Genomic DNA, 27889 nt, shown 5'->3' on the forward strand with positions numbered 1-27889 from the left:
ATTGTTTTCAGCAACATGTACCTGGTTTGTAAAGCAGGCTTTGAATGTTCCTGAAATCGGAATTCAGGATGGGATTTAAGAGGTGAAAAGCATCAAGAGAGGGGGATTTAAGACTTAAAATCTAGGTGGCATTGAATAAGGGCATTTATGAGTAGTTGTAGTAGAATGTATTTTGTTATTAATATGATTAGGGAGGAAAAAGTAAAGCTGGCCATACATGGGCAGATTTAAACTGCTGTTTCGACCCCTCCACATCAACTCGGCAGCTTATTTGCCCATGTATGGGCCCCCTCTGACTTCCTCCCAAACAAATATTTGGCCAGATATTTGCTAGATATCTATCGGACAAGCTTAAATATCCTGTCAGGGCAAGGACAAATATTTGGCCAAAAATCTGCTAGATATCTATCGGGCACGTTTAAATATCCCATGGCAAGGACTGCATCAACTCGTCCTCTCCTGAAGGCATGCATTGGTGCCCATTATAATTCGATTGTTGGTCCAAGGGCCAAACAATCAAATGAGTCTGATATGGCCCGGCATAGGTGCCTACAAATATCTGCTCATTTGGTAAAATTGACAAATGAGTGGATCTATGGTGTATGGCAGCCGTAAAAGTCAAAGATAATCCCTAGACAGTGTGGCAACACAACAGCTTTTAGTTTATATTGTGACCAGAGCTCCAAGCTGCTGCATAATGCTGATTATTGCGCCAGTGTAGGAGCAGAACATCTACCATGAAAGAATTAAATGCTTATTTGCTGCCTTGAGTAGTGTAAGACAGTTAAAGGACAAGTAAACCCCCCAGAGCTGAATCTTTAGATATGGAAGTAGTAATAATAGGAATTCTACCCCTATCTGATGATTCAGCCCTAAACGTAGCTTTTGCTTGGGCATCTTCAACGCACCCGTTCAAAATATTTTGTCCCGCCCCATCAACGAGACAACCAACATCCAAGGCTTATTGCAAAACCTTGTTTCGTACAATATTATTGGTGTGTGTATGGCCACCTTTAATCACTTTAGATTCCTTCTCCTCTAACACACTCCCTTTGACTCAGGGGCGGGCCAAGCCGACCGGGCGCCCTAGGCAACCCGGTCAGCCTCCTCGCCCCTGCACCTTTCCCCCGCTCGCGTTTCAGCAGCATGCGCATGCGGCGACGGCTACGCGATACTTCCCACCGCGTAATGACAAGCGGCGGGGGCAATGAAAAAGGAGCTAGGGGTAGGCAGGAGAGGCTCCTGTCTGGCGCCCCCCAGTCATTGCGCCCTAGGCAGCTGCCTCTTCTGCCTACCCCTAGTTCCGCTCCTTCTTTGGCTTGTGGCTTACTGAGCATGCTCAGTTCTTATCAACTCAAGTTAACAAACACACCCTCCAGTCTAGCCACCAATGAAAAGATGGCTTTGCTGGTTTCCATAGAAACTCTGCTGTAGCTGTGCACTTGAAACATTTTTTTTCTCCTAACCTCCTTTCCTGAGCTCAGTTTAACTACAAGACACATTCCAAGCAGGACTTTTTATCAGTACTGCCTATGTAAGCCTGCATTTTTTGTTTTAGCAAAATATGATGGTGCTGGCAAACGGAGCGATATATGCAGTACAAATTATGCATTTTGGGTGGAGGGGGGAGGGGTTGTGCACAACTTATTTACATGGTAGGAAAATGTAGGGTTTACATGTACTTTATTGTTGAGATGGCAATGCAATGCTTTTATGTCTCTGTAGCACTGCTACGATCACAAGTCTACAAAGACTTTTTGTAATTGGCTTATGTCTCACAGAATGTCTGGAGAAAGGGAATGTGGACTGTGGCATTTACAAGTAATAGGTGCTGAAGTGAGCCATAAGTCAAGCTCTTCCTTTTGACAGTCATCAGAAGTGATTAACAACAGTTCCTTTCCATTGCTTAACTGCAAAATTATTTTTAGGGCCCCCCTAATTTTTGGAATAAGACATTTTTATAAACATATTTTAAAACTGCTTATCAGTTAGTGCTCAATTTTGCCCCCCTATATCTTCTGGGCCCTCAAGCAAACCAGTGTGTGCTTTCTCTATAATTATGTCCCTGGTGCCTTTAATGGAACCCTGGGTGAAACTAGAGCTCCCCTGAGCCTGCCAGAGTGAAATTCTGCCACTATGTGTTTACTTGTGTGGGGTTTTTATGGACATATTTATCAAAGAGTGAAAGTGAGAGTGGAATTTCCCTCTGAGATCTGTGGCAAGCTTTATTTTACCTTTTCATAAACATACCCCAATGATTCAAAAGTCATTGTACCATTATTAATTTGCCTTTGTATAGCACTGGTATATTTGCACATCAATTTAGATTTTTCATAGCAGTCCCAGCTTCAGTAGAGCTTATAAATTCCCTAACACATTCACACACTAGGGTCAGTTTCATCAGGAGCCAATTAGTAATCCATATCGGCAGGGGGGAATATACAATACTTAGAGTACAGGACCTATTATAATACTATATTTATATCGTGCTGACATGCTCCACAGCACTTCACAGAGATTATACACCATTAACATCAGCCCCTGCCCCAGTGGAGCTTGCAATCTAAGTTCCCTCTCACACACACTAGGTTCAGTTTTATCAGCAGCCAATTAACATTCCTGCATATTTTTGGAGTGTCGGAGGAAACCGGAGAACCTAGATCAGAAACAGACTTAGGATCCCCAAGCTGCAAGGCAGGAGGGCTAAGCACTGAGCCACTATCCTGCCGATAGCTACAGGTCTTGATGTAGCCAAATCAGACATTTTGATTTAAAGAATTAGCAAACTTATAGCATAGGGATTGTTTAACAAGTCTATGGATTACTTGCTGATCAGTGAATCCTAGCCACTGCATTTTGTGTTTGGAATTTTCAAGTTAAGTAAGATTACAAAACACAGAACTAGCTTCCGTGCTAATCTCACTTCTCAGAAGGTCACAATGACCTCTAACTGGGGCACAAAGACTTGCTAACATTATTAACATTATATCCCCCCCCAAAAAAAACACAGCAGTGATGACTATACTCTCTTTCCTGTATTAAAGCATTTACAATCAGGAAACTTAGTAGAAATGCTTTGTATCTAAATGCTACAGCCAGGTATTTTTATCAAAGGCTTAAAAAAGGGTGACCTCTATTTTCACAGTTTGATAAAAATACCATAAAAATGAATAGAAAGCGACAATTTCTCTGTGGCAACATGTGGCGGTCTCTTTTTTATCTTTTTCTAAATATGACCCAATGATTTCAGCTTGATTCTCTAACGCTTTAAGTCAAAGAGCAAACAGGTGACGCGTCTGGCCCTGACCGCAAAGAATCATAGCTGGTATTTGTAGGTGGCTATTAATAGCTGTAATTAAAAGTAGCGTGTTACACACTCACATGAAAGAATATGGTTTCTTATACACACAGTTTGCATGTGCGTCTATTGAGATGCGAGTCCAACATGAATTTCTTGATTTAATATACTTTGAAAGTGCATCAATCGAATAAAAAGGCAATATTTTGCTTTTGGAAAAGTGCAATGGAGTGCCTTTAATATGGATCACACAAGAAGAGATGGCGTAGTTATTATTTTTGTTGCATGGCACCCTCTGTTCCTGACTTTGCACAATACAATCAGGTGGAGTGTAGTTTTACACTGGCCAACCAAAATTACCTGCAGGCCCAGGTGTCAGTGGTCCCTCCTGTTCATCCAACCATTTGGCCTTGTTTGCCTATGTCATGTCAAAAGAGGTGGTACTTGTTGGGTTTGGATGGATCATGGTTGTACTTTGGCATAAAATGTGGATGTGGTCAGCAAAGATTGGGGGGGTGTTGTCAAGGACCAGCAGGAAGTGAGCTAATAACCTGGGCCCCTTCGGTGAAAGGTATGGGTCTATGATTTCCAATGGTGGACCTGACTCCAACTCTACACATGTATAAAGGATGTCTGTGCAGAGAGAGGGGCTAAGCAAGGGATTAGTGTGAGGATAGGAGAGCTAGATGGTGGTGATGAAATAAAGCATACTGCCCTTGTGCAAGATTAGTGTGTATTCCTTTTCCTTACACTAAAATATTAAGGTGGCTTCAACACCCTCCCACCAGACGGCCTCTTTGCAATTGCAGGGGCTACAAAGAGGTATGTTCACCTCTGTCAGGGGAAAATAAGGTCATGAAACTGTTGCGCCAATAAGTTTGTACAGCAGCTCTTGTGATATTGCTTAAAACAACAGGAAACCTTGCCATTTATAGCTTATTTACAAATATGTACGCTTTAAAAAACTCGAAATAAATCTTCTAAGGTATAAAAATCAGCAACTTTAAAGAGATCTTAGACATAAGACACATATGTACAAAGGTCTGCACATTGATTAAAATTTAATACAATGTCACACCCAGATATAGTGTGACGCACACCGTGCACTGATACACACGCAGTGCCAGGACAGGATTATCACTCCCTTGGAGTTCCATTCTTAGCATCCCAAACATGCCAGGGGGCCAGTGTTCCACTTGCTATCTCCCAGCCGCCTGTGCTTTGTCTGTCAGGGGAGTCAGTAAAGTGAGACACAAGGGGCCTTGTAACTCCCCAGGGATGGGGTCCAACCTTCCTCAAGTCTAATCTGATAAGGGCACAGCATGGGGAGGGGACAAAAAGAGATGATGGATGAGCCAAGTGAAGGAAAAATAGGGGTGGTGCATGGTGATGAAGTGACATGAAGGAACAGAGAGTGCCACAGGAACCAAAGATACAAATGACAGATAAGAGTGAACGAAAGATAGAGGAAAGCACAGGCAGAGAGTAACAAAATAGCAGAGCAAGAAAGGGTGGCAAAATGAAATTAAAGGGGAGTTAGATTTCGTGGAAGAAGACTTAAAAATACAGAGACAGGGAGGATGGTTGAGAGGTGATACATCCAAAGGTCATATGTGCTGTATTAAATGAAGAAGAGAGAAGAGAGCAGAAGGGAAACCAGTGCCCTGTGGTCGACATGGTGCTTTAAACCCTCAACTAACTTGCCTGCCTGTCCAGCTCACTGTACTAACATTCCTCAACCGTAACCTCTTCTCCATCACCTCAGGTTTCACCTTTTATATGCAGTTATTATATCAAACAATCTCCCTCCCATAGCATGCACTGTGGTCCCCCAGTATGATTTTCCAAACAGCATCCTGAACCTCAAGTCTACTTACTGCATCTTCAACCTGAGCATCTTCCAGCTCCTTAATCCTGCATCACCATGTATACATGGTAGCAAAAGGTAAGGCAGTTTGGCTTATTTTGAACATATTGTACTAATGTGTGGCCATGAATGACAGGTTGGGGTTGGTTTAAACAGAGCATCCTACAATCCTGTTAAACAGAAGATATCCAGTTTGCTAATGCACCATGTTGAAGACTGCAGTGCAATGGCATATTAGGGGTGAGAAAGAGATGCAGTTTATCTGTATTGCCTGTAGGTTCATTTGTTTAGGGTGTCGGCCTGAACAAACAGAGAAAAATTTAATATGGCAATGCACGTTTATAGCTACTTGTATGGTATCCATCAGATACCATGAAGGATCATTCGTGTGATAACCCCCTTAAAAATGGGATGAATCACAGGTTTTTTTTGCTTTGATTTCGGTCTAATTTTTAAGCAATGTTTTTTTTTAGCCAATATAGGTATAATTTCTACAATACTTTTGTATTTGTGTTTTTTTTTATTATTTTTGTTTTGTAATTTTATTAAGGGCACTTACATCAGTTAATAAACTGTCTGCTGGCACTGCAACCCAGACCTACTCAGGACCACAACTAGGGGTAGGAAAAAGAGGCACCTGCCTAGTGTGCAACAATGGCGGCACTAGACAGGTACTTCTTCTATCTACACCTAATCCGAGCTCTCTTGCCCCCAGTGCCACTTGCCACCCTGTGTTCCCCCCTCCAGGACATCACTGTGCATGTGTGTGGGCACATGCGGGAGGGCAAGGTGGCCAGCCAGGTTGCCTGGGGCTTGGCCCATCTCTAGAACTGCTGTACCAAAAGCCTGATACAGAAATTTATCAAGTTAAAAAATTTTTTTAGTTTAGCACCCCTGTGACACTTTACCTAATTTCAATCTTCCCAAAGCTTTGTTCCCTTGCCATCTCCCTTTGTAGAGGATTTGGTATTCGTCAAACTTTAAAAATTACAGAATTGGTGCATCCCTAAAAAAATTATTTATGAGCCATTCATCACATGCTGCTTTCATAAACTGTATGTCTGGGTTTGAAGGGCCAAGGTGACAACTGTAAATTTTAGTGTATTGAACATAATGACACAGGACTTGCTGAGCACTTGACTTAAGTGCAAATATGTGCTGTGCATTTGCTGTGTATGTATGTATGTATGTATGTATAACTTTATTTATAAAGTGCCACAAGTGTATGCAGCGCTGTACAATCTTACAATATAAAAATTACATACAGGGAGGACAAGTGTTAAATACAATAAATAAGTATAAATACACAGGGAGTAAGTGCCATGTGGTATGAGACACAGTAGGAAGGCTGTGCAACAGAACCTTGTAGATAAGAGGAGTAAAATGTGTTAACCAATACAATATATATATATATATATATATATATATATATATATATATATTTCTTATTCAAATAACAATGATTACATACTGACAAATAAAAGTGCTATAATAAATTCACAGTCTGGCCTACAACAGTGCCACCTAGAGGCCATATATATTTTTGTTCCTGTATGCTCTTTCTGGCATTCTGTTATCCAAAATGCTTGGGACCTGGGTTTTTGGGGATAAGGAGTCTTTCCATAATTTGGATCTCTTAAGTCTACTTAAAATCATTTAAACGTTAAATAAACCCAATCGCATAGTATTGCCTCAAGTAAGGATTAATTATATCTTAGTTGGGATCAAGTACAAGGTACTGTTTTATTATTACAAAGGAAAATGAAATAACTTTTTAAAATCTGAATTATTTAATTAAAAAGGACTCTATGGAAGATGGCCTTCCTATAATTTGTTGCTTTCTGGATAATAGGTTTCGGGATCCCATACCTATAGTACTGATTATCAGAGTTGAAACCGTTGTCAGAATTGTCCGAATTGTTTTTATCGTCCTAAAGCAATACCAATTAAGCCTTATTTCCTATTTCAATTTACTGTTTAATATTTACCATTAAATGTGAAAATAGTGTTAAAATGAGAACATACCTAATATATTTTGACAATGAATTGAGATGTCTGCTGGCCATAAACCAACTTGCCTAAACACATCCCTGATCTGTAGAAAATTTCATTCTGGAGTTGAGAGATTTATGAATTTGGTGTTAGACTTGTCCGGTGTAAAAGATATTTTACTCCACTTCAACTCCAATTTCAGGCTAACTTCCTCCTCCCTCCCCCTATGTATGAAAATAGCACAAAATGAACGACATGTTTGTTGTGTTTGTTGCAGGCTGGCTTTTGCAGCCCAAATGTAAATGGCCATCATTGTGACAGTTCTTACTGTTTATGTTAAAAGGAGACATTTTCATTTTAAGTGTCTAATATGAACTTGGGGCACTGGGCACTTGACATGCAGTCATATACAATTGATTTGTAGTTAATGCTTTAATAAACAATTTCTGAAAAATGTATGTGTTCTACCACATAAAAATGTATGTCTAGTAAAGTCTAGTAAGGTTACAAGAGTATTTGAAATTAGATTGTAAGCTCTGCTGGACAGGTACCTACTTAGACCTGTAGCTCTGAAAACATGGCCCTTAACCTTTAAATGGCTAATTACCAATTTATATAAACACATGGTATAAGGTTACCATAGTGACAAATACAGTTACTGTATATGTATATTTCATTATCACAATGCTTGCCTGCTTTTGTTGTACTATAATTGTATTTTAAAATAAGCTGCATATATAATATAGAAGCACAATAATGTAGTACTTTATATAATTAGAATTTCTAAAAATAATATAATTATATGTAATAATTACAATGACTCTATAACATATTCATTAAGATTAGGGATGCACCAAACCCAGTTTTTTGGGGTTCGGCTAAACCCCCGAACCTACCCTGATGGATTCGGCCGAATACCTAACCGAATCCTAATTAGCAAATGCTAATTTATGCTAATTAGGATTCAGATTCAGTTCGGCCAGGACCGTGGACTCGGCCAAAACCAAACCCTGCCAAAAAAGGCCAGATCCTGGCCGAATACCGAACCGAATCCTGGATTTGGTGCATCCATAATTAAGATACATATATTCAAGTTGCTGGGCTGAATGTTCTAGAAGTATCCCAGATTTGTCACATAATCTGGCAAACTGATTAATAAGCAAAAGTGCATTCCCTACTTTATCTCAAAATAATTTTATCAGACATTAACTAGGCATCCAGCTTTGTGCCATTATAGGGCCCTTAGTGAATTCAGATGGCCACATAATGTACTATAGGGTGGGATATGGTCCTTGTTGTTATGTTACTGTTTCAGATGTTTTCCCACTCTAACCTGATCACTAATATTCTAGATTTTTTCTTTCTGCTTCAGCTCTTTTAAAACCCCAGGACAGCACATTTCAGTCCTAGCTATATCTTTTCATTAGCTTTTTTGAAATCTGCAGATGACATGCTGTATAAAAATCCCTTATTATGTTCTCTAAGGAGCACATAATAAAATTGTGTATTATTTTTGTTTTTCAAACACTTTCTATAAATCCTACAACCTAATTAACTAATTGATTTGGTATTTTGATGCCTAAAGGGCCAGTTAAGCAGGAAATGTAAAAGCCCTAAAAATATTTACATACAGCATATATTTTGGCATCTCATCTTTTTTATTTGAGAATACCTGAAAGATCTCAGCTTCCATTGGTCACAGTAGACATCATGTAGGGCTTTGTTTACAAAACAGATAAAAATTGCCACACAGCGTAGAGTTGATTACAAACATGCTGCAATAATAGCCATGACTTTAACTTCAAAGAAGACTTTTCTGCATCTACTGAATAGAAATAGATGGTATGTCGGGTCAGGACATTGCAAGAAGGGATCCCGACACTTGCAGTTTTAGTTGAGCTACTTAGAGATGACAGCAACAAGCTGCTCCTCGGGTTACATAGTTACATAGTAGACGAATTTGAAAAAGGCACATCCATCAAGTTCAACTGTTTGTCCATATTAAACCTGCCTGACTTCTAGATGATTTAGAGGAAGGTGAAAACCCCATGTGAAGCTGTATGCAGCTATGGAATTCTTTTCTGACTTCAAAAGGCAATGGGACCAGCCCCTGCATCTAGTTTAAGAGTGGTAAGAGTTAATTTAAGTAACCCGGTGCAAGCACGTCACTGACACTTTGGTGGTGACTTCTGTCCTGTCATTAATCCCTATCCAATGTCTTTAATAGTACCTGATAGCCTGGATTTTATTGTATGTACCCAAAGTTAGTTTAACAAGTATCTTGTAGATTGTAAGCTCTTGTGAGCAGGGCCCTCTGATCCTATTGTTACTCTGTATACCCTTGTTTGTTAAACTTTTTAAGATCCCTGTTTGTTTAAATTTATTGTGAGGCGCTGTGTAATGATGATGATGATGGCACTATACCCCCATGTTCAATATAAGTTCAGTGAATAGGGCTTGTGCTGGGCATATTTTTGCCTACTGTTTTAATGACAGAACATCTATGTTTTTTTGCTTGAGCTAACCAGGACAAACAGGAAAACCGAAGCTACTCTATGTTTGGTTCTTGTGAGGTAGATACTTAGATTCCCAGCATACAGATAATCTCCCTGCATAATGGACTTCTGCTTATCTGCAAACTACAACAGTCACAATGCCATCCAAGCGGCAACAATGTAAATCGCTGTTGGGATGGCATATGTGTTGTTACAATTTCCCAAAGACGCCCAAAGTTGCTTCTCAAGGAAACTTCGGGAAATCGTAGCGACACGTATGCCATGCCACTGGCGATTTACATTCTTTCCGGTGGGATGGCATTTCGGGGAGATTAGTCGCCCGCGACAACGAAGATTTGCTGCGGGGTGACTAATTTCCCTGTGTGCCACTGCCCTAAAGGTGATGGAAAGGGATTGTTTACGCAGAGCTGATTATCACTAGTTAAACTAACCCAGGTATATACTTATAAGCAAAATAAGGTGAAAAATCAAAATGTAAAGGCAAAATAATGATCCTTTAAGTTGTGTTTCCTTTGCAAAGGATTTCTATGTGTAGGTATGTGAAAGCAGATATTAACCCTGAGGCCCAAATATGCTCTTCTCTGTTTGTTTAGAGTAAATGACCTGTGGGTATAGGTAAATTAATATTATTAACACCTTGCTTTGCCTGGCTGTTGAACACATAAAATTCCACTACATTGTAAACTACTAATGGGTACATGCCCATGTGGTAGCACCATCATACCCTATTAGAAATACCTTTCTTATTATATTTAAGTAGTCTGTATTTTTGTTGAAAAACCTCTTTAATTATTGAACAGTGCTGTAAAATATGTCGGTATGAAAGGTTTAAAGATAAAACTAGTGCAAAAGCACAAATTTTTAAATGGGATAGGGTAAGAGATAGGGAGGCAAGGGTCTCTCAGTCAGAGTTCTGTGTGCTCAAACATTTCATAGTGTCATAGAGAGTGAAAGGTCTGTTAATGGCATGACTGTATATCATAGCCATGAGATAACATAATTAAATTACATTGCTTAAGTAATTATGCTGATAAACTAAAAATATTACATTTAGAAGCAGGCCCAGGCACGCAGTAGACTAATAACTGGGTGGACACTACCATGTGCTAAGAGGCCCATGATTTCTAAAGGGTGCTCTTGAATTTAGCCATACATGAGTTTACTTGTGTTGAATTGGGTGTGTGGATGAAAGTAAGTAGTAATAAAGAAGAAATTAGTGTTTCCTAAATTATGGGGTTTCCCCTGAGCGGCCTAAAGCACTGCCTGGAAAACCTGCCTAAATGCAGTTAGGGAACAAGTTTGAGATTGTTCCTACTTGCTCTCCTAAAAACTCCTAAATGCCATTTTAAGTCAATATGCAGGGTCGGACTGGGGGTTGAAGGGCCCAGGGGCCCCCCTAACCCCCCTCGCAGGGCCCCCCACCTGACGTCCTCCCCCGAGCGCATAAATTTAACGCGTCAGGGGAGGAGCGGTCAGGCAGGGGGAGCGCCGGCAAAGGGTCGAGTCTGGGCGGCCCACTCCGACCCTGTCATTATGGGTTAGTCCTAAAAATTATTTAACCAAAATAAATAAATAAAATACTTCTAATTGTTGGATAATTTCCTTGCATTATATTATGTTCCATTAATTTTAGCCTGTAGCAATTAATATAAAACTTATTGTACATCCAGAATATAACTTTTGTGCATTCAGCATTTGTTCCTGGTATCAACCATTTTGCATGCCTAGCTACAAAAGAACAGCTGAACCATTCTGTTCTGTGTCTTTCACTGAAACAGGTGTATTGCAGTATATTCCAACTAGCAATGAAGTAAATTTAAATAAGGCTTTCAAATAAATAGATCCTGCCATTCTGAGACAACTGCTCTGAGCCCAAGTGTGTGTGGATATATATATGTGCGTATGGCATGAAGAAAACTAATTGGAAGACAGATGGATAGACAGATAGAAGCATTTTTCTTATGCTGGAATTGCAGTATCATTTATTCCCCCACTTAGAACATTTCTAAGGTCACCGAAGAAAAATGCAGTGATTAATCTAATGGAACAGGCTTTTGTCACCTTTGCGTACCTTAGCAATATGTCAGAATGAATTCACAGAGGTGTCACTAGCACAGACTGCATTAGGAAGGTATATATATCTATATCTTGGGTCCAGTGTTAGCTTGTTCATTGCTCAGTATTCAAACATAGTAGCAGACATATTATTTGACACTCTGTATTTGTATATGCTGGCAGAATTGCTTACCCAAACATAGCTTAATGAGCAGCTTAGGTATAAAATAGTTACAGATAGATGACATTTCCCTTATTTCCTTTTTCTATGTCATTAAGGTGCATTCACACAGAAAAATCCAGGCCCTTAGGGTTCATTAAGAATTTTTTTTAAATCAACATTTTGGAACAACAACACTATTTTCCAGTAACTGTGTTTTGATAAATCCAGTATTCCCTGAATGTTTCAGAATAAATATGGACAGATATGCCGACAGTTGAATGCTGGTTTGGCTATTGCAATTGTGACATTCAGTGGGCATTTTATCAATAAAAAAATTAAGCAAATGTAGTTTGAGCTCTTTATTCTACACAGGGAGACAAGTTAAAGAATGCAGGGTCTTGGACCCATGGGTAAAAAGAGAAGCACCCGAGTTTCTTGATTATTCCTCATTCAGAGTTTTCTGGAGAGGGAAGGAGGGATCCCACATGAAGTTTGTTGCAGTAATAAAGAAAAGAAAAACAAGGAGAGAGTGAAAAACACATTGTTTATATGCCATTTATATGTTCCCTCATCCCCCACACCAATTGCTATGCCCTTATGTAAACCACATATCGCCAACCCATGTCATGTTGTTGACTCTTCTCATTGTATTTTTCCATGCAGCATTTACATTTTTGGTTGTGCTATATTGTAGTTTGTAAGTTCTAATGGGGGACTATTTGGATACAAATGTTTTTATTGGTTTTTTGGTTTCAGAAGTGCCATAAGTATTCTAATATGGTGGTGGAACAGTACTGGCTTGACAAATCTTGAAGATTACAAATGGTCAGTCAAGCACTTTAACTTAATTTTGTTATGGCTTTGCCTTTTTTTCTCCCCTTCAAATTTTAGTTTATCAGTCTTTTATCACTTAGGGCAGATTTATCAAAATGTGAGTTATGAACCTAATACATAAAACCTCACCTACATTCTATTCATTCCTATGGAATTTTTAGAAGTGTATTTATCAATGGGTGAAAGTTAAAATTCACTGGTGAGTTTTTATGTATTACGCTCTAAACTCACATTTTGATAAATCCACCCCTTAGTTATTCTCTCCTCTTCATCCCTCATTCCCTCTGACTCAGCATGCCTAACGCTTACCTTGCCACCAATATCCCGGCTCTTGGTTTTCATTTTGTTGACCTGAGACTCTGCAATGTCTGCTCTTTCCTCAGCCTCATCCAGCTCATGTTGAACTTTACGGAATCTAGAAAGATTCATATTGGACTGTTCTTCCTAAAGGACATTTGGAGAGATATGGAGGTAAGTCACAATAAATCAATAAATCAGTAAATACAAGTCATGAATGAAAAGCAAATTAAACTCATTCACTAAAAACACTCACAGCCTCTTCTGCCTGCCTCTTGTAACCTTTCACTTTCAGTTGAAGCTTGTCCACAAGGTCCTGAAGACGAATCAGGTTCTTTCTGTCTTCCTCAGTCTGCATGAGTAAAAAAAAAGAAATTGATTTCTCTTTTTCACCTTGTCATGTGTTGATCAACGCATGATCTATTTTCATGAGCTGTATTCATCCATTTATGTGCTTAGACACACACCTGATAGGTGAGCTCCTTAATGCGCCTCTCATACTTTCTCATGCCCTTGACGGACTCAGCATTTCGCTTCTGTTCAGCTTCCAATTCATTGTCTAGTTCTCGGACTCGAGCCTCCAGCTTCTGTAGCTGTTTCTTGCCACCTTTCATTGCAATCTGCTCAGCTTCATCAAGCCGCTGCTGGAGGTCTTTGATGGTCTGCTCCATGTTCTTCTTCATCCTTTCCAGGTGGGCACTTGTGTCCTGCTCCTTCTTTAATTCTTCAGCCATCATTGCAGCCTGTGTAGAAATGGTAACAGTTAAGATAGACATAGGCTGATGGCATTTGTTAAATACTCAAATGTCTGACTGTATGCAAACAATGTACAAGACAGTAAAATGAAAATTATACATAAGAAAATTACATCAGTGATGGCTTTCTTGGCCTTCTCCTCTGCGTTGCGACATTCTTGCACTGCTTCCTCCACTTCACCTTGAAGCTGGGACAAGTCATTCTCCATCTTCTTCTTCTGATTAATCAGACTGGTGTTCTGTGTGTAATTTGATTACATTTTTTTAATATTAGATACACAAGAAGAAAAATACACATATGGGTTAGGTGGTGTTGAGAGGGGAGGGGTATGGGTGGTGGAGGTCAAACTATTGTTAGGAAGACAAAAGGCAATGGAAAAATCCATTTATAGGATATTGAGAGTGATCTATATATGGAATAGATAGGCAAGGCGTGGGGAGTTCTATTTTAGGATTGACAGGCTAGGAAAGAAGAAACCATTGTTATGAAAAGCATGAGCTATTTATGTATTATAAACAGATTCATAAAACCTGATGCAGTCAGACCTGGGAGTGAAGGAGCTGCACTCTCTCGTTGGTCTCGATCAGCTCTTGCTCAGCAAGTTTGCGTGATCTCTCTGTCTGTTCCAATATAGAGCGCAGCTCCTCCAGCTCAGCTTGAAGCAATGTGTTCCTTCTCTCCACAATTGCAGTGTTCTCTTTCAAATCCTCATTGATTCTCAAAGTATCATCCAGCTGAAGCTGCGTGTCCTGTGGGAATTAAATTACCAAATCAAAAAAGTTGTAAAACTGAACTTGACAATTATTCAATCAAGTGAATATTTTATCCCAGACTTTAGCTTTGCTTAAACATACTGCAGCTGTTGCAAACTATTTGAAACATCCTTTTCTAAAGGCATTCCTCTGACAAATTATTGCAAAATATTTCATATAAACCTTGGTCTGTGAGCATGTGCTGTACCTGCTATAGAGACAAGGCAAAATAAACAGTTTTCCAAAGTACCTTTAGGACTCCTTGCAGGTTTTTAAGTTGCTTCTGTGCTTCACTTGCTATACGGTTAGCTTGGCTGAGATGGATTTCCATCTCATTTAGATCCCCCTCCATCTTCTTTTTAACTCTAAGGGCCTCATTGCGACTTCTAGTTTCAGCTTCTAGTGATGCCTGAAGGGTATCCACAGCTCGCTGGTTATTTCTTTTGGCTTGATCAAACTCCTCATCTTTTTCAGACAATTTCCGTTCAAATTCAGCTTTTATTTGCTGCAACTCCAACTGTACACGGAGAATCTTGCCCTCCTCATGTTCCAGTGAGCCCTGGGTTTGGAGGAGAGAAATTCATGTATGATAATGGTTTGACAAACTTTGTGTGATGCATGGAGAGAAAAACAATTCTATAGAACTACATTTTAAACATTTACTATATTGTGTGATTTATATTGCTGTAGGTGTCCCCTGTCTCGTCCAGACACAATGCTCAAAGACAGGCCAGTTATTTTTACCTGGTCATCAGTAGGTGTAAAGTACTGGGCACTTTTGTGCTTTTGCATGTTATGCCTTGCACATCAGTCACACAAATATATGTAATGGGCGCCTTTTCTAGATAACAGAATGTCTGGTGTGCTGAAAACATTGACTTTAATATGAATATTTTGCTGAACACAATCATTTGATTGTATGGTGAAAGCTTCCTAGATAACTGGAAAACAATGCCTCTCAAAAACATTTAAACACATATTCTTATGTATGAGAATTGTATATAGATGCACAGCAATGATGGTTATTGTTCCACATAACAATGTAATCTTTATTTTTGCTAGTGTCCTTGCAGCAACAATCCTTGGATGGACTATAACAATCAAGATAAAACCTCACCTCTGCCTCCTCCAGTGCCGATTGTAGCTCCATTTTTTCCTGCTCCAGCTGTTTGCGGACCTTTTCCAGTTCATGGATGCTCTTTCCACTTTCTCCCAGTTGCTCTGTCAGGTCTGAGATCTCCTCTGTGTATAAGGAATAGAAGCTTGAGGATTGTTTTTTATATTGCAAATATTATTTGCAGTGAGGGGAGGAAAGTTACAAAAAGATACAGTACAGTACAATAACTAATATGGTGCTTAATGAATGTGGTATGGCAACCAAATGAGTTATTTGCTTTCATATTATAACTTATCTTAGACTGATCAAAATTAAGCTGTTGGCTGGGTAAGTGCACCAGTGCAAATAAAGCATCTGTGTTTAAAACAGAATTTTTAATATGATTAGAGAGCAATGTATTTGCTCTTGATCTTTTTTTAAAGCTCTCTGAATTGGACTTTAAGCTGCTATCTGGTTATCCAGGAAACAGTCACCCAATCAATCTGTTTTTGGCTGCCAGGCACAGTGACCCCAACAACTAAATATATTTAGAATAGGCCCATCTGTAACTAGATGTTAATTTAAATGCAAACCTGTCCTATACACATACAGTGAATACAGACAAATAACACAAATCTTTAGTGTAGTTTCAAATATTTGGAAATTACTAGTGACGAGCAAAATTTTTCGCCAGGCATGGATTTTTGGCAAGTTTCCGCATTTTGCCATTGGTGAAAAGGGAGCGACAAAAATTTGCAGCGGAAAAAATGTTGCACATGTCAAAAAAATTAACGTGTGTCAAAACATGGTGCACAAAAAATGGTGCACACCTCAAACAATATCATGCGTGCATCACAAAAGTTGCATTTTGCAAATTCTTTGCCGTCACTAGAAATTACCTAGCTATAGCAATCAATTTAATGCGCTAGAGCAACAGTTCCCAAGAGACAACCTACTCCTGAAAGTAGTTTCAAGCAACTGACAGGTGCAGGTATTTTCCACCGTAAACTAAAAGACACAACATATGCCATTGTCCTTATATGTGAAATCCATACAGTAGCTTTATATTATGTCAGAATGACATTAAAGAGTAGAGTACCTATGAATGTCCCTTATTCCTCTTACCCTGCAAGTTCTTGTTCTCTCTCTTGAAGGTCTCTAGATGCTCTAAAGATTCCTCATAAGAATTCTTTAGTTTGAAAAGCTCAGTGCTGAGAGAACGGGCCTCTTTCTGTGAGGATTCAAGCTCTGCCTGAGACTCCTCAAACTTTTGCTTCCATTCAGAAAGGATCTGCACAAGGGCACAAGAGATGACAGTTAACATCCCCACATACTACACTTTCTCTACTACAACTTTTTTTAATTTCCCCAATTATCACCTTGTCAAAGTTCCTTTGCTTTTTGTCCAGTGCAGCAGCTGCAGCATTTGACCTTTCTAGATCCACCATTAAGTCCTCAATCTCATTTTGTAGGCGGTGTTTTGTTTTTTCAAGTGATGAACATTTTGCATTTACAGCTTCAACAGCTTCTTCTGCCTCTTGCAGCCTCTGTGCTAGCTTTTTCCTGTAACAAATCATTGGTGATTGCCAAAGACAAGGAGTATAGTATAGTAATATAAACTATAACATTTTCAATGCTGGGATTTTGTATAGAAGCAAGGATTGTTAACACTTAGGGGCACATTTACTAATCCATGAACGTCCGAAAAGCGTCCAAATTCGTTTTTTTCATAATGATCGGTATTTTGCGATTTTTTCGTAAATTGTCGCAACTTTTTCGTAACCGTTAAGACTTTTTCGTAAATTGTGGCGGCTTTTTCGTAGCCATTACGACTTGCGCAAATTGTCGCGACTTTTTCGTAGCCTTCGCGCCGAGTACGAAAGTTTCAGATTCATTCAAGCTTCAGTATCGTGACTTTCCTTGGGCCAGGTTGGAGCTGCAGAGTGCCATTGAGCCCTATGGGAGACTTTCCTTGGGCCAGGTTGGAGCTGCAGAGTGCCATTGAGCCCTATGGGAGACTTTCCTTGGGCTGGGTTGGAGCTGCAGAGTGCCATTGAGCCCTATGGGAGACTTTCCTTGGGCCAGGTTGGAGCTGCAGAGTGCCATTGAGCCCTATGGGAGACTTTCCTTGGGCCAGGTTGGAGCTGCAGAGTGCCATTGAGCCCTATGGGAGACTTTCCTTGGGCCGGGTTGGAGCTGCAGAGTGCCATTGAGCCCTATGGGAGGCTTTCCTTGGGCCAGGTTGGAGCTGCAGAGTGCCATTGAGCCCTATGGGAGACTTTCCTTGGGCCAGGTTGGAGCTGCAGAGTGCCATTGAGTCCTATGGGAGACTTTCCTTGGGCCAGGTTGGAGCTGCAGAGTGCCATTGAGCCCTGTGGGAGACTTTCCTTGGGCCAGGTTGGAGTTGCAGAGTGCCATTGAGTCCTATGGGAGGCTTCCAAAATCATGCAAAGTCTGAAAGGTTTGCTCGCCGTCTATGAGCACTCAATACGAAAAAGTCGCGACAATATACGAGTCGTAACGGTTACGAAAAAATCGCAAAAATACAAAAAAGTCGCAAAATGTTCGTTTCCAATATGATTTTTTCCCATTCGGGATTCGGATTCATGGATTAGTAAATCAGCCCCTTAGAGTAAGTAAGAGAAAGTATCTTGGTTATTAGGCTGACAGAGCACAGTGAAATCTTAGCCTGCAGAATCTTACTTGGCCTCCTCCAGTTCCTCTGTTCTCTGGATAGCATCTGTCTCATACTTGGTCCTCCATTGAGCTACCTCTGAATTGGCCTTGGACAGTATTCTTTGTAACTCTGCCTTAGCCTCCTGCTCCTCTTCATACTGCTCCCGTAAGAGGTCACAGTCATGGCGGGCTGATTGAAGAGCGTGGGCCAATGCGTTTTTAGCCTTTAAAAGAAAAATAGGATATGTTGAATCCCCATTATCAATGCCAGATTTTGAGTGGACATTAGGATCCCTTTAAAAACATTTATATCTCTGATTTATAAGAAAAGCATCTCTAATCCATTGGCTTCCAAGGCTGAACTTTTTTAATCACACACTGCAACGTCTTACTGAAATTCTATGTTGTATGTTATACATGCCTTAGACTCCTCCTCTAGCTGCCTCTTCAAATCTTCTAGCTGTTGGGTGTAAGTTTGTTTGCCCCGCGTCAGTTGTGATACCAGTGCCTCCTTCTCATCTAGCCGGCGGGTCAATTCACCTGTAACCATAAAGATCAACAATAACTTTCTAGCCTATTGCTTAACTCATTTACAAAAATATTAATCATTATGACATTATTAAATGGACATAAACCTGACTGATTTTTATGACTGAAAAGATAGAGGTTATTTTTCACCTTTCTTCCTAAGCAAATCAATGTCAGCTCATAAACCTATAAACAATAGTCTAGCTATCTTGACTGCTCAACTGGGACTGGAACTGGACTGTTGAGAAGCTAGATATGGATTTTGTTTTATTGCAGTAGAGGAGCTAGCATGGTATTCCCACACATTATATAAAATCTAGCTATGTGGATAAACAAAACTGTGTGTAAATTAAACAAAATCTATTACTCATATACTGAATTACACATAGTATGCCTTTTTTCAAGCCTTTCATGCAGCGCTTCCTCCTTGCTCTTCATGTTCTATTTGCTGATATTACACTAAAGATCAATATCCTGATCTATTATTACTGTTGTATCATCACTTTTTGCAATACAGAAGATGGGATTAATCACAGGTTTTTGCACAGCTACAGTGATTGTTTTGTCCAAAAAAATGGGAAAAGTCAGGATGTTAAGTCTAAGATTTAACATGCCCATATTCACAGTGTTTCTTTACCATTTTCAGTCTGGAGTTTGGCGCGCTGGGTGGAGAGATCATTGGCCGTTCGTTGTGTCTCCTCAGACTTAGTGCGATACTCATTTGCTTGATCCTCTAATGTTCGGCACAACTTTTCCAGGTTTGCCTGCAAGGAATAATAGAGGAATTGCATTAGGAAATTATGATGAATAAAAAGTAATGAAAACAGAAGTTACATTAGGAGAATAAAATTTTGCAACATTTTTTCTGGCATATTTCATCTTACATGATGTGCACTTATTGCTTTTGCATAGCTTCTGGATGGCTGTATTTACTCAAACAGAGGGGTGTGTGAAAGTTGTTCAGGTAGCAGGTACAGGCAGATGTGTGGCTTATCCAACCAAACACATATGTGAATAGACAAACTGCATTGATCAGAAGTGCTGGGCCAAAAGCTTTGAGCACTAAAGGCAATCACCAACCTGCTCCCCCCCACTTACACACCATGGCATTCCTCGCACTGCAACTAGTACATCAACCTCCTCCCCTTCCTGATACCTGAATGCTGAGCTCCTGACTATGAGACTTAAAGAAGCTGCTGAACTAGTGGTAGGCAGAACAGGTACTAGAGGTATGACCTTGAGGCGAGCTGAAAAACCCGACTTAGGGAGCAGCACCTAGCAATTTACCAGGGGCACAAAAAAAGCTGGTCCTGGTAACTTTAAGAGGCAAAATTGTGGCAATTGCGTTTTCTGCACCAGCGATGCAGCCACCCCCAGAACCCCTCCAGCACTGTAACAGTAAGCGCGGGGATCCGAGAGGGGCGGCATAGTGAAAGCCTACTCAGGTGGCATAAGGGCTAGAAACGCCCCTGTTAGTACCTTCCCACCTTTGCACCCTAGGCTTATTCCTCTTCTGCCTACCCCTAGTTCTGGCCCTGCTGATAGTTTAATCTATTAACCAATAAGTTGCAGCACTTGACAAAAGTGTGGCGATTGTGGCACAATGCATTTTTAGTGGCCAGTGATCCAATATACTGTATGCTCCAAATTGGTTCATCACCTGGCTTGTTTTTCCTTTTTGGCCAGCTTTGGTGTAAAACAGGATGACTGACTGAAATAATCATTTAACACATAGACAATTATACAGTTTGATCAGAGTTTGATCTTGCAGCCTATCTACAAGTAAATATTAATGGGAGCTGCCATATTGCCACATTCACTAATGTGAAGAAAAATGTAATATTTTACAGAGACAGCAATTGCAACTGAACCATGTGTTATGCTGCTACTACAGTAAATTGATTATTTTAGGTTAGGTTCAAGCAAAGGCAAGCAGTGGAAATTTGTCGCTTATATATGTACTCTAAATACAGACAAATAATGTTCTTAGCATAAATATCAATGTATAATTTCACATTCATTTAATTTAAACTACCTAAATGTATAAATGCTGACTTCAAACAGGGCTTATTAGTATCCAATCAATTCCAGAAACAGATTTTGTAGATTTTGTACTGTGGGGAGACTAAGGACCATATAAAATATATGTATGTATATAAAAAGAGTGAAATTAGAGTTTGCCACAGTCCATCACAGTGAATTTTTGCCCCTTTCTATTAATTTCTAGGAGATGTTTTTTTTTATTATTGGATGAAAGTGACAGTTCCCCCATTATTAAATACTCTTTTAAAATCTCATAAAAATTAATAAAGTGGTGAAATTTCAATCTGGTGAACTGTGGTGAGCTCTAAACTTACTCTTTGATAAATATGCCCCCAAGTGGGAGACATTAATATTGCAAGTGATGTTTATAAATTGGTTTCTGCCCTGTATACAGCATTCTATTGCCCAGAGTAAAGCTGGCCATACACGCACCGATAATATCGTACGAAACCTCGTTTCGTATGATATTCGGTGCGTGTATGGCAAGTCGGCGAGCCGACCCATATCGCAGGAGGCTGCTAATATCAGTCGACTCGCCGATCGGGCCAGTTAAAAGATTTTGATCGGGCGCCATAGAAGGCGCCTGAGCAAAATCTGCTGTCAGGGCTGAATCGGCAGAAGGAGGTAGAAATCCTATTGCTTCTACCTCCTTATGTGCCGTTTCAGCCCTGAAGGTTAGTGGCAGGTCTGACGATCGCCACGTGTGTGGCCACCTTAAGAGTAATTCAAAGGAAAACATATGCTGTTTCCCATTAATTGTAGTATATGCCACATGCAATATACATAACATTCCCTTAAACCCAAAACTTAAAGGGAGGAGGAGATGAGCAAATTACCCTGTCATGTTCCTGTAGCCAACTATGTATCTAGAACTGTTGGTTTACTTAAACAGATACAGCCTAATAATTCAGAGCTGTAGATACCAACATGTACTAAATTTTGTTTGGCCTCTAAAAAATATTTGGATAGACAATGGCATTCAGTTATGGTGCTTAGAATTCACCTCACCTTGCCCTTTATAACCTGTTCCATATTGGATGCCACATCATCAAGCTCCAGTTTGAGTTCACTCTTCTCTTTCTCAAGTTTCTGTTTAACCCTCTGCAAATTGTCTATTTGCTCACTCAGTTCTGCCACAGAGTCTGCATGCTTCTTCCTTAGTGCAGCAGCAGTAGCCTCAGATTGCAATGTGGACTCCTCAAGGTCTCTTCTGAGTTTCAGAAACTCTATCTCCCTCTTCTTGTTTAACTCCAACTGCACTGAGGTGGCCCCTCCAGCTTCCTCCAACCGTTCACTGATTTCCTCTAGTTCCCGAGACAGATCAGAGCGAAGTTTTTCCACTTTCGCTCGAGCAGCTCTCTCAGCTTCTAGTTCCTCTTCCAACTCCTCAATTCGAGCCTGGGTAAGGAGTAATATTAGAGACAGGTATAAATAATGAAAAAGACAGTGAATGAAGGCTAGTAATTTAAAGGACTCAGTGGTCTATTTCTTTAAAAAAAATTCTACCTGCAACTCTTTCAGCTTCTTTAGGAGCTGAGATGCCACATTTTGCTCATCCTCAATCTTTGTGTTCATCTGGCTGATCTCAAAGTCCTTCCTAAAGCAAGACAATGTGCACAAATAGTAGTTAGGGGATTTTTGTCCAGCTGACTTGAAATTTGCAAGCACAAGGTACTCTTCCATTCATACACACTAATAAACAGCTAATTTGCCTAATCATTTTTTACTTTAATCCCAGCACATAAACAGTCTAATAGCACTCACTTCTTCAGCTTTTCTTCCAATTGCTGTTTGTCATTTTCAAGATCCATAAGACTTTCTTGTGTCAGTTTAAGGTCTCCTTCCAGCTTCCTTTTCACTCTTTCCAAGTCCATTCTTACTTTTTTCTCCTGCTCCAGAGATCCTTCCAGCTGTACAAATGAGATATGAGGTTATCATTATTGTGCTTCCTTGTTAAAAATGAAAACACCTGCTTTTAGTCTGTGATTTCACTTACGTCGTCCACCTGCTGTTCAAGCTTGGCTTTGGATTTGGTCAGGCTATTGACTTTGTCTTCTTCTGCCTGTAGGTCATCCAGTGCCTGCTGGTGAGCCTCCTGAAGAGCTTTTTTCTCTTTGGTCAGTTTGGCAATTATCTCATCAAGAGCAGCCATCTCCTCTGTCATATTTTTGACCTGCATAGGTGAATATTAATTCCAAGTGAATAATAGGACAAAAAAGTAGGTGTTATATCCAGGAACAAAAAGGGACAGTTCTCACCTTATTTTCAGTAGCATGTTTTTCTTTCTCTACTTTTGCAAGTGTCAGCTCCAAGTCATCAATGTCCTTCTTTAGCTCAGAACACTCATCCTCCAGCTTCCGTTTTTTTGCTGTGAGTTCTGCATTCATCTCCTCCTCATCCTCTAGTCTCTCTGTCTGCTCCTTTAACTTTGCTTCCAGGTTGATCTTGTTCTTAATCAATTGTTCGCATCTTTCCTCAGCATCTTCAAGATTATCTTGTTCCTGAAAAACAGCAAAGCAAATGAGTAAAAAGTTTAGCGTCAGCATATGGACAGTACATACACAGCAACATAGGATAGAATTAGAAATGATCAACTATTTTTACCAAGTACCAACAATGAATACCATTTGACCATGACACATATGTAAGAATTTTGTATTGGAACCATTTCCAGGATTTTTTTTTTTCTGAATTATGAATCTCTCGTGCAGTATCCATCAGAGATTATCAATTGCTCTAAGAAGTTGAACACATTCTGATGAATCGAAATGTTAAATGCCTAATAAATGCTTTAGTTCATTTAACACTTTTATAACAGTCACAGAAACTGATGGGAGTCCTTTAGGATTTTACAGATTTAATTTCTGTAAATCTGTCCAAGTTTTTTGCCCACAATGCACCTGCAGCTTCAACAACTCTTTTTGAGTTTTCCCTATGGTTCCTGTAATGTAGGTGGTGGGCATGTGGGCTGCTTCATTTGTGACACACAAGAAGGAGCTCCTGCAGGTGCATGATGCACTCAGAGCCATGTACTTTACACCTGCTCATGGCAAACAGTAAGTATAGGTCTGCCACTTAATGCAATATACTGGCTTCCATTTGCACTGTGGAGAGGCTAGGTATAAGTGCTTAGATTATGTTAATGTAAGGACTTTAGCACTATGCCTTTGTAAATGAGCCTATAAGAATAAGCTGACCAAGGTAGGTCCTATTTAATGGCTATTCTTTGTCATGGATGTTGACCTTAAGTTAAAAAATAAATGATTTTAGGGCTATAAGTAGAAACACTTTACTTTTACATTGTGTATGCTGGGTTTACTTGTGCATGCTGGGTTTACTTGTGCATGCTGGGTTTACTTGTGTTTACTAGGAAGGGTTGAACTTGATGGACTCTGGTCTTTTTTCAACCCAATATAACTATGTAACTATGAAACATACAGAACTCTGTACAGGAAAAAAAATATTGTGTTCAGCAAGTCTCTTCTCCTTAGTTTCATAATAGCATCTTTTGGGAATAGGTTTGATAAATGGGCAGTCTACTAACATTTTTAGAATAATAAATGTGTAATAGAGGAAAAGAAAAAGCCTAAAAGCCTTCTTAAGACTTAAAGTTACAATCACTGGGGGGCGCCAAAATGTTAGGCACAGTGATTGTAATCGATTACCTTATACCCTGGGCTGGTTCTACTGCCGGGGTAGCTGTGAGGAAGCAATCCTCTTCCTTCTTCTGTCTTAACGCCACTTGTGCATGTTCAGTAGAATGACAAGCTGAACTTTAACAAAAAAGCCTTCCTTTTCACTCTACTGCACATGCATGAGCCCTGGGATCATGAAGAAAGAAGACAGGAGGAAGAGGATGGCTTGTTCTCAGCTATCCTGGGCTGGAGCGTTTTTTTCCTAAAAGGAGCCCCAACCCAGGGTATGTCTAACATTTTGGCACCCCCTGGTGATTTTACCTTTCCTTCTTCTTTAAGTCCATGTTCATTCTGTGCTCCTCTTACATGACTGTAGCTGCTGCTACTTTCTAATATTTTGCACTGTAAGTATTTTTAATACTACTACTTATGTGGAGGAAATGTAACAATGTTAAGTTATTGTTTGCAGACACCTGATAACCTTACTGTCATTTTTCATGTTTCGAATAAGCAAGGCCTTGGTGTTGACTATGATAAGCATTTGAGGATTTGGTAATAAAAAAAAAAGGTCATATAGTATTTATGGTTTCCTATGGGTTTTGTATGTTTTGCTACTGAGCACTCACAGCCTGGACTTGAAGCTGCAGATCGTTTTTCTCTTGTAGCAGCGACACCATCTTTTCCTCTAGCTCTTTACGCCGGGCCTCTGATTTTTCCAGGGCTTCTTTCAGTCTCTGGAACTCCTCTTTCATGTTCTGCATTTCCTTTTCTGTTTCTGCACTCTTTAGCAGGGGTTTGATCTTGAAGTAGAGCTTCATCCAGGGCCAATTTTTGACTCCCATAAAAGCTCTGACGTTCCACTGGATGACTAGGAGGGCGTCTCTGTTGAGGACATAATAAGTATAATTGTATGCCTGAATATGTTCATTCATATGAATGTGTACTGTCACTTTAATGAGACAGTGTGGCAGCCTCTTGATGAATGTAAAGTTTCTGTACATTGATGTCCAGATTAAGACACACTATATACACAGCATGGAATATAATTAATTGGGCATTACACGCATTTTTGAAAGTTCTTGAGAGAGGAGTTACCTGCGCTCCACCATCTTTTTAAATTCAATTCTGGATAGGACACCTCTGGACTGTGCCTGGATACGTGTGATGATTCTGGCAAGACGTTCATCTCTCATTTCTTCTAGCTGACCCAACAGACCAGCCTTAAAGAAGACCTAATAAAAGTTCAAATATTTAAGGTTATTGAACCTAAAGGGCTCTACATTACCTTCTTGCTTTAGTTAAGGTTGTTCTGTTACCTTGGTGTGCCCAAATTTGTACTGAGTATGATCAATCTCCAGTGAAGCCAAGAGTTTCTCTGCCCCTTTCCTACTGTCTATAAATTGCCCATCTGGAATAGCAGCAGGGTTTAGAATTCGATACCTGAGAAATAGAAAAACCCATATATAGCAATATTTCATGTTACTATACCCTCAAATGTCTTTGTGCACTAGTTCTAAGATAATTAAAAATAATCGTTTTGATATATGCTATCCCTCTATACAGTTTGAAAAAAGGGGCGTACACAAGTATAGAATTATATAGCTATTTGAGCTATGTTCAACTAGCCAATGCCCCAAATGTTTTCAGAACATGGCCCTAGGATGCTAAGTGATGCCCTCTTTTGACTTTTTTTTAAAGCGATACTGACACCAGAAATGAAACCTTTTTTACATCTGTCATAACATTGTGTTTGCATGCTATTTATAATTTTGCCATAAAAGTATTTGTCCAAGCTTTTACATTCCCTATCTGATCCCCCATGTTCCTCTATGAGGGGGCGGCCATATTTGCCCAGCAGGAGGCCGTTAGCATTAGAAGCTGTAACTGACAGGATGAGAAGGGACAGTCAGGCTGGCAAAACAGTCAGGTTTTGGGATTTCAAGTAGCAATTACTCACAAAAGCAAACCTATCAGCAAAAAATGATCAACACGACCTATAGGCAACTTTTTACGTAGATTCATATTTTAAAAAGTAGTTTTTTCGTGTCAGTATCACTTTAAGGAATTTTAACACAAAAGGAGGGCTGTGAGATTGTGGCCCACCCAAGAGACAGTCGTTGTTGAGGTATTGCTAAAACTGCAAGCTACATTAGTAACACATTTTAAGAAGCAGAAAATGTATGGAGGGGGAAGCTAAAGGAAAACAATAAAACATTTATCTCTTAATATTTCCATTTTTTCCACTCTATTAAAACAAGGAATAAATAAAAAATAAAGGGTCAGCCACCCTAATGGGTTTTTGTTATCATAGAAAATGTGGCTGCATTTAGTTTACTGATACCCACGTCCGACGAAAAAACTTTATCATATGGGTGAAAAAGGCAGAATTTAGAATTTATGGCCTTACCATATCATTTTAACCATAGCACAACAGACCTATTGTCATGGGGACAGCATACTTATAACTAATTTGTTCAATTTTTATATCAGTTAAATTAAGCTCTTATATTTTATCAGTAATATATTATATTATATCAAAAATTATAACCAATGTATTTATTTTGTCAATACTTTACAAGTTAAAGGCATAGTAGCTCACTTAGCTCTTAAAAAAAATAAAACTTGTTTCTCAGAATATTGTAGAGATCTATAAGTTGATCTAAGAGGTGCTTCTGTTATTGCAGTTAGAATTAATTGATAAATAGGTTAAAAGAATATTAGTTCTACATTTTTGAAAGGGCTGGAACCAATCAAAGATTGTTTTTTTGCTGCATATTGTTGACTGAACATGACCTAATTTGCCTGTTTAAATCTAGAGCATAACTGGCAGATCATTAGTCATTTTGGTTACACACTGGTAGCCAAATTAGACTATATAGGCCCAGGTTGCTCATTTAGGGCCCTAGCGGCCGAGGAGGTTTGTCGTCTGTGGTAAATCTGCACTCCTGCTGGCATCAAAGCGCCCAAAAATGCCTTCACCTTTAGAAAGTTTAGGATTGCTGCAAATTAAACACTTTACTTGCAGTAATCCAGCTTAATGGCGGAAAAAATGTCATCCTTCACATTCTCCTATGATTAAGCCTTATCTGCCATTGCCAGGCTGATGGCACAAGTTTCTGCAGGCTGAGAATCAGCCTCTTGCCTTGCCTGCACCCAGGACCAGTCAGGCTGGGTGCAGGCACACCCGGCAGATATCGGCAAGGAAATGCAATTCAGAGCCGATATCCACCGTGTGTGCCTTCACCCGGCTCAAAAAAATGGTTCCAGGTGCATTCAAGGTAGGAGGCTGATGCCAGCAGAGGGGATGATTCTCAGTCTGTGTTTTCTACAGGCCAAGAATAGTTATAGTACACACACAATTAGGACCTCCCTTAGGTGTCC

At 39.7% G+C, this 27889-nt stretch overlaps 1 protein-coding gene across 2 annotated transcripts in view; it reads right to left on the reverse strand.

Annotated features, from left to right (window-relative positions):
• Nucleotides 1-12235: 12235 nt before the first annotated feature.
• LOC100485637 (myosin-7) overlaps nt 12236-27889 on the reverse strand; it is a 126191-nt gene continuing 110537 nt past the window's right edge. For both annotated transcript variants that reach the window (XM_031891173.1, XM_002939015.5), the window contains exons 19-39: nt 25825-25948; nt 25604-25740; nt 25135-25390; nt 23132-23374; nt 22870-23046; nt 22638-22783; nt 22380-22470; nt 21882-22271; nt 19468-19594; nt 18724-18842; nt 18330-18526; nt 17006-17189; nt 16752-16917; nt 15648-15772; nt 14781-15089; nt 14324-14527; nt 13891-14016; nt 13490-13765; nt 13279-13374; nt 13035-13169; nt 12236-12351 (exon numbers count right to left, since the gene is read on the reverse strand). In XM_031891173.1, coding sequence (XP_031747033.1) covers nt 12331-12351; nt 13035-13169; nt 13279-13374; nt 13490-13765; nt 13891-14016; nt 14324-14527; nt 14781-15089; nt 15648-15772; nt 16752-16917; nt 17006-17189; nt 18330-18526; nt 18724-18842; nt 19468-19594; nt 21882-22271; nt 22380-22470; nt 22638-22783; nt 22870-23046; nt 23132-23374; nt 25135-25390; nt 25604-25740; nt 25825-25948 — 3649 coding nt within the window. In that variant the 3' untranslated portion in view covers nt 12236-12330. The remainder of the gene's footprint in view (nt 12352-13034; nt 13170-13278; nt 13375-13489; nt 13766-13890; nt 14017-14323; nt 14528-14780; nt 15090-15647; nt 15773-16751; nt 16918-17005; nt 17190-18329; nt 18527-18723; nt 18843-19467; nt 19595-21881; nt 22272-22379; nt 22471-22637; nt 22784-22869; nt 23047-23131; nt 23375-25134; nt 25391-25603; nt 25741-25824; nt 25949-27889) is intronic.

Source organism: Xenopus tropicalis, chromosome 1 (assembly GCF_000004195.4).
Source record: "Xenopus tropicalis strain Nigerian chromosome 1, UCB_Xtro_10.0, whole genome shotgun sequence".
NCBI classification, from domain to species: domain Eukaryota; kingdom Metazoa; phylum Chordata; class Amphibia; order Anura; family Pipidae; genus Xenopus; species Xenopus tropicalis.